Here is a 13,740-nt window from a genome sequence, read left to right on the forward strand (position 1 = left end):
AGAAGTGGGATTGCTAAATCATATGATAGTTCTATTTTTAATTTTTCGAGAAGCCTCCATACTGTTTTCCATAGTGACTATATACCATTTTGTATTCCCACCAACAGTGTACAAGAGATCCAATTTCTCCATATTCTCCCCAGTACTTGTTACCTTTATATTTTTGAAACTAAGCATCCTAACAGGTGTGAGGTGATATCTCTTTGTGATTTTGATTTGCATTGCCCTGATGATTAGCGATGCTGAGTACCTTTTCATATACATTTTGGCCGTTCATATGTGTTCTTTGGAAAATGTATATTCAAGTTCTTTGCCCATTTCTTGATGGAGTTATTTGGTTTATTTGCTACTTAGTTGTGGGAATTCCTTATAAATTTTGGATATTTACCCCTTACCAGATATATGATTTGCACATATTTTCTCCCATTCCATTGGTTACCTTTCCATTCTGTTGGTTGTTTCCTTTGCTGTGCAGGAGCTTTTTATTTTGATGTAGTTCTACTTGTCTATTTTTGCTTCTGTGGTCTGTGCTTTTGGTGTCATAGCCAATAAATCATTGCCAAGATCAGTGTCAAGAAGCTTTTCCCAAAATGTTCATCAACAGATGAATGGTTCAAAGCATGTAGTATATATTTACAATGGAATATTTTCAACTTTAAAAGAAGAAGGGGGTTCTACCATTGTGGCAACAGGGATGAACCTGGAGGACAATACGCTACGTAAATAAGCCAGTCACAGAAGGACAAATACTGCATAATTCCATTTATATGAGGTATCTAAAATAATCAGACTCATGGAAGCAGAGAATAGAATGTTGGTTGCCAAGGGCTGGGGAAAGGGAGAAATGGGGAGCTGTCGTTCAACAGGTATGAATTTTCAGTTATACAAGATGAATAAATTTGAGAAATCTGCTGTACAAATAGTGTCTATAGTTAACAATAGTGTTAAGCACTTAAAATTAGTTAAGAGGGTCAATTTCATGTTAAGTGTTCTTACCACACACAGAAAAAATGGGACACAAGGAAGCTTTTGGAGGGGACAGATATGTCTATTACCTTGATTGTGTTAATTGTCTCATGGGTTTATGCATATGTCCAAACTCATCAAATAGTATACATTAAGCATGTGCCATTTTTTGTGCATCAGTTATACCTCCATAAAGCTGTTTAAAAATGTTTATCTATATTTGATACCTTCACTTTATGACTTCCTTCTCATGCTTCAACCCACTCCCAATAGAATCCATCTTTTATTACTCCAATAAAAAGGTACTTCATAAACTATTTCCAAATCCATGGATGCGATGTGAAAATTTTATCTCCTAGTTACTTGACCTGTAAGTAGGATTTGCTTCTGTCTTTGAGACTTGATTTTCCTTGACCCAAAAACTCCTCTGGTTTTCTTCTCATCTCTGCGGCAGTTCTTTCTCTATCTTCTTTGCAGGTACGTATCCTTCTCCTCAGACATTAAATGTTGAAATTCTTCAAAATTCAGTTTTAGGCCATTATGTCCTCTCACTCTGGAACTCATAATATGATTTCACAGAAACACACAGCTTCAGTTACCAACTCCATCAAGTTTGGACATTTGTGTACCTGAGACCTCTAATCTGAATTCTGTAAATCCAGTTGCCTAATTAACATCTAAATCTGTTCATTTAAAATATACATAAAGCTAAATACTCATGGTCTCCCTAAACTGCCGAATCTCTCCTCCTTCATTTTCATTTGTCTTAGTGTGTAGTGACACCATTCACCCAGTTGTATAAACCAGGCACCTAACAATAATCCTTGAGTTCAACCTCTCGCATCAGCCACTATATCCTATCCATTATCAATCTTATCCATTTTACCTCCTAGATACTTCCTTAATCTATCTAATGTCCTCTATCTACTCATCGTTGTAAGTGGTAAATTAATGCATGAATATATATTTCCCTGATTGCTTTGCTTGGTACCTATAGTTTTTATGGCAGAAAAATTTATATTAAGAAAAATCCGTTCATCTTCCGTATATCTTCCCTTCTGTTCCTCCATCCTCCTGTCCCCATTTCAAGCAAGTATACAGGACTCCCTAGAAACCTCTTCCTCAGGAAATATGCCATTTCTAAGCCTCAAGGTGTGAAGGAGGAGATTACAAGGCAGTTGGAGGATTAAAAACCAGTGAGTACAACAAGCACTGCCTGACACTACCTTGTTACTGGATAGAGCCTTGGAGCTGCACCAACTCATTAGAGGGATGTAGTTGAGAGAGATATAGGGAAGGCATGTAATAGGCATGAGGTATCTATCTCATCAAATATTTCAGCATCCCAAACATTATAGAGGAGCATTTATAAATGGGACATAAAGGTACAGGTGTCCCGGTCTCAGAAGACCAGAAGGACCTCCACAACACTTTCATGTTACAGGGTTTTTATACCACTTTGGTTGTATAAGGTACCTCTAATAATGGCTGAGTCTAAATTCTCTACTTGCTCAGTTATTTAAAGAATTAAATTCATTTAAATCAAGTAAAGAAACAGTAGGTTTATGGCAGCTCATAACTGCTTACTTTTTTTAAAAAAAATTATTTATTTATTATTTTTGGCTCTGTGTTGGGTCTTCGTTGCTGCACGCGAGCTTTCTCTAGTTGCGGAGAGTGGGGGCTACTCTTTGTTGCAGTGTGCGGGCTTCTCATCACGGTGGCTTCTCGTTGCGGAGCATGGGCTCTAGGTGTGCGGGCTTCAGTAGTTGTGGCGCATGGGCTCTAGAGCGCAGGCTCAATAGTTGTGGCACACGGACTCTAGAGCGCAGGCTCAGTAGCAGCACATGGGCTTAGTTGCTCGGCGGCATGTGGGATCTTCGGTAACCAGGGCTGGAACCCGTGTCCCCTGCATTGGCAGGTGGATTCTTAACCACTGCGCCACCAGGGAAGCCCCTTAACTGCTTACTTTATGTAGAAAAGCTGCCACCAATATATGGCAAGAACTTTGCTTGTATAATTTACACTAACTGGTATAATACACCTTCTACAAGAAAACTGAACAAGAATGAACTAGGGAGCAAAACATTTTTATCCTTTGAGCCATTCTGTTATTAAGGGTTCTTGTAAGCTCTGATGTTTTGTCTCTGAGAGAAAGAAAAAAAAATTTTTTAATTGGAAATTTAGAGATTTTTTTTTAAAACTTAAAATGGAAGATCTTGGTAGTAATTGAGTGTATAGTATTGTGTCATATGTTTTATTATTCATTTTATAGAACTAATTGCCCATGTGTTCCTATAATAGGGGAGGAAAAAATAACGGTTTTAGTCCCAGTATAGATATTGCATGATAAAAGGAGAATGATGACCATCTCCATTTCCAAAGGGAGAACAGGAATTCAAAACATGCTATGCCATAAATCGTTTAATTCAGCATTTTAAAATATTTTGAGCATTTGAACTCAATGTTTTGTAACTTCTAAAAAAGTATAATGTATATACATAATTTCCACACATTTAAAATGACTTGTTAAATTGTTAAGACCTGACTTCTTTCTCAAAATTAAGGTATGCTAGTCGGACCTGAGAATAGCCTCCAGAGGGCGACCAAGTTTCATCCCTGCAAACAACTGCATCAAAATGTAACATTGCTTCCAACAAAAGCAAGGACTTTCTAAAGTTAAAATTTGAAAAGCCAGTGATAATAGTTAATCCTTGAAAAAATACCATGACCCAAAGTCTGAATAGCTCTGCAAATTGGTTGTTTCAGAAGGAGACCACCTCTAATTTGATGGTTTAGTAGAGCAAGGGCCTTTGAATCTAGACAAATCTCACAAAGCTGCTAGATCAGCAAAACTTGTCATCAGTTCACGCATGCTCTGATTTTCCTGCTCACTGAAGTCTACCTCTTCTAAGCACCTTGTATTAGCAGGGTTTGGCTCTTGCATTTCCACAGACGTAAGGCCTTAAATTCAAGGGTCAGCTCTACAAATGGTTGATATATTACTTTGTAAATAGAGTTTCATCTATGGAATGGGATAAATATCTTCCTTATGTCTCATTGTTTTGTGAGTATTAAATTAGATAAATATATGAAAACACTTGACACAATGACTGGTAGGTAAACTTACTTTCTGCCCATTTCTTTTGCCCTCCCTTTTTTTCTCCTTAAATTGAGAAAGATAGGATCTTATTATGTCATTCACTTGAATGTTTTAGTGCTATATCACTCTTCCATTACTTTTCCCCAAAGTATATTTTTAAAAATCTCACAGAAATAAAGTAGTGATTAAGTTTAAATAATTGATATTTCTCAATCCCTAGACAGAAGTATATCTAATAAAAGTAGGTTTGTTAATCCTTGACTGATAATGACTAGAAAATAAAGAAGTATTTCTAATTGGGCAGTCCATCCAATTGGCTCTCACCGTGTACCAATGGATTATTTTTTTTCTACTTATTTCATCTTTATTAAAGCTACAACACAGAGAACATTAGTTGAGTTTACTTTGTAACTGCCCTTTCTCATTATTCCTGACCTGTATCTAACTAGCAGACAGTTACTTTTGATTCTTCTGAGAAAGTTCCTAAAGCATTGCTTTTCTTTATAAAATAACCTTCCTGAAGGTAATGCTAATTTTAACTACTGATCAAGATGGCCTTAATGTGTCCCTCAGTTTGGCTAAACTTCAGACAGGATTTTTCTTTACCATAGGCCCCTAACCTCCCTTTTCTGAAAACATTTACTTTAAGAAGCTTGAAATTATAAATTCTTTCTCTGCCCCTTTGAGATGTAAATTTTCTCCTAGTCACTTGATAATTTTCCAACCCAGAAATGTCTTTCTCAAGGACCTGGGAGTCAGCTCTTTGAAATACAACCTTCAAGAAAGGTACTGCCCCTAGTTCCCAGTCTCTGTGGGGAGTATAGGAGCCTAACTTTGATAAGAGCCAAAGCAAACAGAGATGGTCTAATTATATTGACCAACCTCTTCCCCAGCATCCTCTACTATTTTTCCTACAGCTCATCCTGGCATCTAAAAACTTCCATGCCTTTTGTTTCAGCAGAACGGAGTTCAGTGTCTCTCCCCTATTACAGAATCGTCTTGAGTAAAGTACTCCTTGCCTGTTTAACCATCTGGTGCAATTTTTCTTTGACATCACTCCATCACATACTCCAAACTGCCTACCACTTTCAGATTAATCTTATAAAACTTTGTATATGTGCTGCTGAAGTGAGCACAATCTTTATAGAACTTTGAATCACTCCCTATTTCCTGTGGCATGAAGCCCACCATTCAAACTTCTCCACAGTCTTATACCTTCCAAACTCATTAGTGTTATCTTCCAATTCCTGAATTCTCTCCTCCAATAATATTAGTACATTTTCTTCCTACACGTGGCTAACATTTCCCCATTTTGAGATTTCATGTGTCTTCTAATTTTTTTAATATTTGGAAATTTTATTATACTGTATTTGCCCATAACAAATAAAATAGAAATTGTTTCAAGTCTTTGCAAATAAATTTAATACAGGGTATTAAGAACACCAGTGATGAAACTTCTGAGAAGTAAAGAAGGGCCACCTAGATAATGGAGTGATTAGTAGGAATAGGAATTTACTTGTACCCCTATGCTGGAAAGGCAAAGTTAAGGAGAAGGTTGTAAAGGCGTCCAGGGCCAGGTTAAATGATCATCAATGTCAGACCATAGCAGTTCTGTCTCATTGGAGTTGGAGCCGTGGAAGTTACACAGTTGCTGCTGGAGAATCTTCACAAAGTAGAGGAAGAAAGGGAGAAATCTCATAGCTTATCCCTAAACTTCCATATACCATCAGTTGCTTCTTTTTGGCTGCGCCTGATCAGAAGTAAGCTGCCTGTATGAGTCTGCTATCATGTGATAGAAAACAGATTCAAGAAGGAACAATGACTAAATTCAAGAAAAAGCAGTCCCAAACTAGTATTTTTGCTTGAATGTTATGCAACAGTCTGTTTTCTGTATTTTTTCTAACTTTATTGAGATGTAATTGACATATAGCATTGTGTAAGTTTAAGGTGTACAACCTGTTGGTATGTTACATGTTGTGAAATGATTACCACAGCGGAGCTAGTTAACACACCTCCGTTACCTCGCATAAATACCATTTTTTTTGGTGAGAACATTTAAGATCTCTCTTAGCAACTTTGAAGTATATAATACAGTTTTGTTAACTGCAATCACCATGCTGTAGATTAGATTCCCAGAAATTCATGTGCTAACTGGATATTTTACCCTTTGGTCAACATCTCCCCATTTCCCCCAACCCCAACCCCTAGCAACAACCATTCTATTGTCTGTTTCTCTGGGTTTGGCTGTTTTAGAGTCTACAATTTAGTTACATCATACAGTATTTATTTTTCTCTCTCTGACTTATTTCACTCATCATAATGCCCCAAGGATCCATAAATGTTGTTGCAAGTGGCAGGATTTTCTTCTTTTTCATGGCTGAATAATATTCCATCTATGTACCTACCATATCTTCTATATCCATTTATCCATGTATGGACACTTTGGTTGTTTCCATCTCTCGGCAATTGTGAATAATGCTGCAATGAACGTGCGAGTGCAGATATCTCTTTGAAATAGTGATTTCATTTTCTTTGGACATATATATACCCAAAGCAGGATTGCTAATGTATGGTAGTTTTCTTTTTAATTTTTTGAGGAGACTCCATATTGTTTACCATAGCGGCTGTACCAATTTACATTCCCACCAACAGTGCACAAGGGTTTCCTTTTCTGCATCCTTGTCAACATTTGTTACCTCTTAGTCTCTTTGAGGTGATATCTCGTTGTAGTTTTGATTTGCATTTCCCTGGTGATTAGTGATGTAGAGCATCTTTTCATGAACCTGTTGGTGATCTGGATGTCTTCATTGGAAAATTTTTTATTCAGTTCTTCTGCCCAAGTTTTAATTGAATTGTTTGAAAATCTATATCTATCTATATCTATATATAGATATAGATATAGATATAGCCATTGTATGAGTTCCTTATATATTTTGGATATTAACACCTTATCACGTACATGATTTGCAAATATTTTCTCCCATTCTGTAGCTTGCCCTTTCATTTTGTTGATTGTTTATTTTTCTGTGTAGAAGCTTTTTAGGTTGATGTTATATAACAAGTTGTATAACAAGTTGTATATAACAAGTTATATAACAAGTTGTATTTCTCTTGGTGATTTTAAGATTCCCTTGTTATCTTTAACGTTGACATTTTAATTTTAATATTTCTTGGTATGGATCTCTTTAGGTTGATCTGCTTTGGAGCTCTCTGGGCTTCCTGTATCTGGATGTCTGTTTCTTTCCCCAGGTTAGGAAAAGTTTTCAGATATTATTTCTACAAATGTTTTCTGCCCCCTTTTCTCTTCTCCTTCTGGAGTTCCTATAAGGTGAATTTTATTCCATTTGATGTGCCATAAATCCCTTAAGCTATATTCATTATTTTCATTCTTTTTTCTTCCTTATTCTCTGATTGGATGAGTTCCTCTGACCTGTCTTTGAGTTCACCTATTCTTTCTTGTGCTTCATCTACTGTATTTCTAAGTTCAGTTATTGCATTCTCCAGTTCCGTGACTTCTATTTGGAACTTTCTTATATCTTCTATTTCTTCGTTGAAGTTCTCACTGTTTTCATCCATTTTCCTTCTGAGTTCAGTGAGCATTTTTATGACCATAACTTTGAACTCTTTATCAAGTAAATTACTTATGTTCATTTCATTAAGATTTTTTTCCTGAGGTTTTATTTTGTTCTTTTTTTGGAGTATAGTCCTCCCTTTCTTCATTTTGCTTGACTCTCTGTGTTGGTTTCTATGCATTAAGTGAAATAGCCACATCTCCCAGTCTTGAAGAGCTGTGTGACAGATGAACCTTGTCATTTAACCCCGTCTACTCTTGGTTGCCTCTCAAACCTTTGTGATTGTCTAAGCAGTTTATTTTTAATAGACCTGGCACACCATCCCAGCAGTTGAGGGTGTGCCAAGACAAATGAGCAACCCAAAGTGGAGGATCTCAGGCAGCACCTAGATTCAGGTTGATAGGAAGCCAGAAAACTTGGTAACAGCTTTTAAAGAATGCAAATGTATTTAGTCTTGTGAGATTGCAAGTGGAAGCCCTGCTGCGCCCCAGAAGCAAGCAATCTGAAGGTGTTCCCTGGGGAGCAGTCACAAGAAAACAGTGCTTCACATAAGTGTACAAGCTCCATTCTGGGAGATACCAGTGAACTGTAGTAAGGCAGAGTGAGGGTGGAGAGATGGCACCCCCAGCCTACCTTCCCCGAGAGCACATCCATAGCCTCTAGATGTGTGCTGAACCTGAAGCCTGCTCTTAAGTCTTGTCCCTACTAGCACATAGGCCTTTTTCTTGTAAAGGCTGGGGCTGTGTCTCAGTCTGATGTGTAGTGGTACATCCTGGGGGTGGTATCCTGCCAAGAACTGTCTCTCCAATTGTTACAGTCCCATGGGACCCAGAAAAGAAATCCCTCCTGGCCTCCAGAGCCAGGTGATCAAGGAGCATCCCCTGAGTGGAGGCCACAAAAATGGGATCTCCTGTCTTGGAGATTCTGGCTCTCTGGAGCACATCAGAAGGAAAGTGTGAAGATGATGCTTACTGGCTGAGTGAGGCGGTGGGAAGAGTGCAAAGATGACACCATTTGAATAAAGGGAAAGAGGGAAAAGAAAAAAAAGAAAAGAAGAAAAAATATATATATATATAGCAAGACAGTGGAAGAGCAGGGAAGAAGGAGCCAGCTGGCTGGAGCACAAAGCTGTCACCTGCAGGAAAGGAAAAAGGGGAAAAAGGATGGCACCTTTCAGTTTTATCAAGGCAAAGAGAGAGCAGGAAGATGGCACCCGCCAGCCTCTGTCCCTGGGGAGTATTCCAGCAGGCCCCTGTTCCTCAGATTAATGCTTTAAAATTGGGAAGTGAGTCTCTTTCCCAAAAAGTCAGAGTGCTTTTCAAAGGGCTGCTTCTACACTTGGCCCTGGGACAGGTGAGTCTGTGCACAGGCCCTTTAAGAGCTGTTCCTCAGTTCACCACAGCCCTGTGGGTCTCATGGGATGTGGCTTGTTGGTCTTCAAAGTCAGATGTTTTGAGGGTCTATCTCTCAGGTGCCAGCCTTAAAATTTGGAGTGCCCAATGTGGGGTCCATACCCTTCACCTCTCAGGAAGAAGCTCCAGGTTTTGAGTTCCTTCCTAATTGTGTGTCTCCACACCAAGGATGGGGTTTATGGCAAAATTGTGTCTCAGCCTTTCCGACCTGTTTTGATGTGGTTTCCCTCTGGTTTTCCTGATGTGAAGGGGTTGCTCCACCATCTTTTAGTTTTCTTCAGAGGAAATTTTTCCATATGTAGCTGTAGCTTTGGTGTGTTTGTGGGAGGAGGTGGGTTCAGGATCTTCCTATGTTGCCATCTTGAACTGGAACCTATTTAATATGTTTTAAATTTTGGTTTTCAGTCGTTCAGTTTGTTACTAGTATATGGAAATATGATCAATGTTGTGTATTAATGTTTATGTATTGATTTTATATTCTGAGATCCTGCTAAAGCAAGCTATTATAATTTATTATGAGTCTACTTATACCTTCCTTGGAATTTTCTATGTAGAGAATTATGTCATCTGTAAAGAATGACAGTTATATTTCTTCTTTTCTAATATGTATGCCTCTTTTTTCCTTTTCTTGCTGTACTACAGTAACTAGAATCTAAAGTACTAAGTTGAAAACTAAGATAAGAGTGGACCTTCTAACCTAGTTTTTGAACTCAGGGAAAAGCATTCATTCTTTCACCATTTCATGTGATGTTAGAAGTAGGTTTTCTGTAGAGGCTCTTTATTAGGTTGTGGTAGTGCCCTTCTATTCCTAGTTTCCTGAGCACTTTTAATATGAAGGGGCGTTGAATCTCGTTCAGTGTCTGTTCTGTGTTAACTGGTGTAACAGTACGTGTTTCCTCTTTAGACTCAATCTGGTAGATTACACTGGTGAGTGGTTACCATTGAACAAGGCTTGCATCCCTGGAATAAACGCCACTTGGTCATAGTCTGTTATTCATGTGGATTCTGATGGTAGGTATTCTTGTGGATTTCTTCTAGTAGGGTAAATTCTGGTTCCCCCAAAACGTCCGTGTTTAACCCCTCCTATGACAATATGTGAACGTTACCTTGTATGGAAAAATGGACTTTGCAGCTGTGACTAAGTAAAAAATCTTGAGATGAAGAGATTATCCTAAATTTTCTGGGTGGGCTATATATAAACACAAAGAGCTGTATAGGAGGGACACAGGAAGAGTCAGAGTTGGAGAGACCATGTGATGAGGGAAGCAGAGATTAAAGTGATGCACTTTGAAGGTGGAAGAAGGGACTAATTCCAAGGAATGCAGGCAGCCTCTAGAAGACAGAAAGGGAGAGGAAACAGATTCTCCTGTAGGGCTTCAAAAGGAACAAGCCCTGAGACACCTTGCCTAATATCAGACTACTAAGCTGCAAAAACTTTCTTTCACAAAGGGTCAAGGAGGGCTGGGAGCACATATGTGCTGCCCACCTGGACAGAGGGGGACCTGTGAGGCTGACCTACAGATTCTGTGGAGGTGGAGAGACATGAGCCCCTTTCTTCTCCAAGCTCTTTGCAGGGTCCAGCAGAGAGTCATGCCACCTGTGGAAGCCTGCGGCCCCAGTTTTGCATGCTGGTGGTGTAGGGGTCATGTTCAGGGAATCTCTGTTGTCCTAACACCTGCCTGGGTCCTGGGGAAGGAATCAGAAGTCGGAAGCAGGAGAAGAGCCTTTGGCCAGCAGGGAAGGGGGGGTGAGGCCCAGGGCAGGTCCATAAAAGATCAGAGCATCTCAGTGCTTTAGGAGGAAGGGGCTTCAGAGGTGGGCCAGCACAGGCTGTGACAGAAGCTAAGCGGACTGGGAGGGGAGGCACTTCTGGGAGACAGCAGGGGTCTACCCCCTGCCCCTCATTGTTTGCTCATCTCACTCTAATGAGGGGGTCATTTCCCCTGCTCTGATGATTCGAAGCCTCTGCCGACACCCACAGGACGGTGACGGAGGCCTCCACACTCCTCAGCATGGATCCCAGCTCCCACTCAGATCTGGGGCCACAGACACCTCTCCCACCCCCTGCCGCCCCTGTGAGCAAGCTGTTCTTGTGAAACGTGGTCATAGTTTGTTAGGAGGACCTGTTTCCTATGGGGATACAAACCAGTGTTGATACCAGTGCACACACACGTCCAGCCATGGGTGCAAAGGGAAGGGACAGTAGCTCTGGGGTGTCTTTGCAGACCCGGAGGCCCCGGACGCCAGTCCCCACGGCCACAGCCACATGGGTCCTCCTCCCTCAGTTGAACGAGATGCTGCTGCACAGAGATCCCACAAGTTCTACAAAGGGGCCCGACTGTCCTTTCCCTTATACACACCTTTAACGGGTGCCCCATGAATCTCCCCACACCCATTCCCCTTGTTGCATCCTCATTGGGATGAAGAGGTAGCTGCCTCCACCACTCTCCACATTGCAATAATCCCAGTGGAACTAGAGGATGCTCCCGCTACGATGAGGCAGACAGTCCCGTCCCCATGGCCAAGACTTTTCGTCTCTGGTCAGGCCACCCACACAGGAAACCCTGGATGAGCGGAGGGTCATCCCAGCGCCGTCGTCTGGCCACATGAGGAAAGCAGAGAGAAGCTCCATAATGACAAGGGCCGTCTCCAGGCTCCATCCTAGAAACTGGTGAGTGTCCAGAGGGCTGAAAGGCACAAGAGCAGCTCTGCCTCCCCAGAAGGTTCAGGGATGCAGAAGACGGTACAGATGCCCCAGAAGGGCCCTAGCCAAGCAGGCGTTAGAGAAGGGGCTGATGAGGGGGTCCCTGGGGAAAGTGAGAGCTGTGCGTTCCCAGGGGCAGCCTGAGGAGTCCTTGTCTATGTGGAGGAAAGGTGTGGCCACCTGTAGACCCAGAGCTCCTGTGACCTCCCTCATCCTTCCTTCCTCTCAGGATCGCTCTCTGTGGAGCAGCTCAACACCAACAAGATGACAGTGGCCTGAGAGCATTTCCCACGAAAACGATCTTGGTTCACAATTTACATACATCACTCCAAAGGTCCTGCTCCCACCCACACCTGGCCACACCCACCTCCCCCACCTCCCTAACCCCCCCACAATCCCGCTCCCCCTCCCCACCCTGGTGGTCCTGCCCCGCTCCCTTCCCCCCACATCATCCAGGATCAGCACTGGGAGGAGGAGAAGGAGCCCCTAGGCTCCCCAGGGGGCTGCCCTGGGGCCTCGCCCTGGAGGGCCGGCCCAGCTGAACCCTACTGGCTGCAGTGCTTCTTCCTCCTCTTCCCACGCTTCTTTGTGTCAAACGGGTCACGCTTTCTCTTTCTCAGCTGTGAGGGGCGAGCCAGCCCCAGAGCCAAGGCTGGCCTCCCAGAGACGCCGAGGCCAGCCCCGGGGATGGGCAGCTTCTCAGCAGCGGCTGGGCGTCCACACAGAGCCCGCTTCCTCGACTTGGGAGCGGCTGGTGGAGCTGGGCTGAGGCCTCTTCTCTGAGAGGAGGGGGACTGGGGAGCACTCTGGGCCCCCCAACCTCCAGAGGAAGCCAGGGCTGAGACATGCGCAGGACTGAGGGACATCCCGAAAGGCACCAGTATATGCTGAGAGTCTATGATGAAGACGCTTTGGAGCACCTCCTCGTTCTCACTGGACCCGTCCCTGGGCACTCGGGCCTCCCGAAGAGGAGAGGCCTTTCTGAGAACAGACGCATCCCTGGATCTCAGTAGAGGGCCGGTGCGCCTTTGACCCTGGGGAGGGGAGAGCCGTACGGGCCGGAATATAGAGAACTCCTGACGTCCTCCAGAGGGAACAAAGACTTCGGGCCTGCACAGGGCAGTGTCTGTTTGCATGAGCCTATGAAGAGCCTGAGAATCAATCTCTGGTGGGCAGGCTTCATCACTGACCCCTAGATGGGGGTCTTGGTCGTGCCTCTGGGCACCTTGGCCGGCGTCGGACTCAGAAGGACTTGAGGCCATTCCGGGTGCACTGTGACTCAGGGCTGCCCGCACACCGTCGTCCTCTTTCAAGGCCAGGAGTCGTTTCTGCACCAGCTGGTAGGAGGGAGGAGGACAGTGACGGCTCCACACACACGTGTGAGAGGAGGAGCACTGGGCAGTGGGACAATGGCCCTGTGGGGGAGGAGGGGATGGGCGACCCCAGGACTCGAATCCAAATACAGACACTGTGGCAGTCCGGCCATTCTCCTGGAACTGATTCCCAGCTTTGTGACCTTCCCTCCCCTCCCGGCTCCCTATCCTCTCCTTCCTTTCACCCTGCACTACACCCACCCCAGAATGGGCCCTTCCCCATGCCAGGTGTCCCAGGCAGGGGAGGGATGGACAGCGCTATGTGGCCCTCCTGTTCTGGGGCCCTACCTCTCCCCTGTTCACTGGGGTCCCTCTGTGCCCTGGTCTTCCTGAGTGTCCCTTGTGTCCCCTGTTCTACCGGGGATCCCTCCCTCCTCTGGCTCCCCTGGGTCATCTGGATTCCCCTGTCCCCTGGATCACCTGGGGTCCCCCTCCCGTGGGGTCCCCTGGCTCCCTGAGTGTCCCTCTCCCTCCCCTGTCTCACTTCTTCGGGGGTGAGCCCTTCCTCCTGCTCCAGCTCCTTCTCTAGGGCCAAGAGATCCAGCTGTGGGTCTGGGGAAAGCAAATCTGCCAGGAATCCAGGGTGAATGACTGCCTCCACCTAGAACAGAAA

General features: G+C 43.4%; 2 protein-coding genes across 2 annotated transcripts in view; one reads left to right on the top strand and one right to left on the bottom strand.

Moving 5' to 3' along the window:
• The window catches only part of LOC308620774 (uncharacterized protein), a gene marked incomplete at both ends in the record, with an annotated part of 307,183 nt that overhangs the window by 59,136 nt on the left and 234,307 nt on the right, over positions 1-13,740 (top strand). The gene's annotated exons all lie outside the window — the stretch shown is intronic.
• On the bottom strand, positions 12,263-13,646 carry LOC308620545 (NUT family member 2G-like). Its single transcript, XM_081240219.1, has 2 exons — positions 13,612-13,646; positions 12,263-13,091 (listed from the first exon to the last, which is right to left on the bottom strand). The coding sequence occupies exon 2, from the start codon at positions 13,014-13,016 to the stop codon at positions 12,300-12,302; it is 717 nt and encodes a 238-aa protein (XP_081096345.1). The 5' UTR covers positions 13,017-13,091; positions 13,612-13,646; the 3' UTR covers positions 12,263-12,299.

Source organism: Mesoplodon bidens (assembly GCF_964165515.1).
Source record: "Mesoplodon bidens genome assembly, chromosome: 7".
Lineage (NCBI taxonomy): Eukaryota > Metazoa > Chordata > Mammalia > Artiodactyla > Ziphiidae > Mesoplodon > Mesoplodon bidens.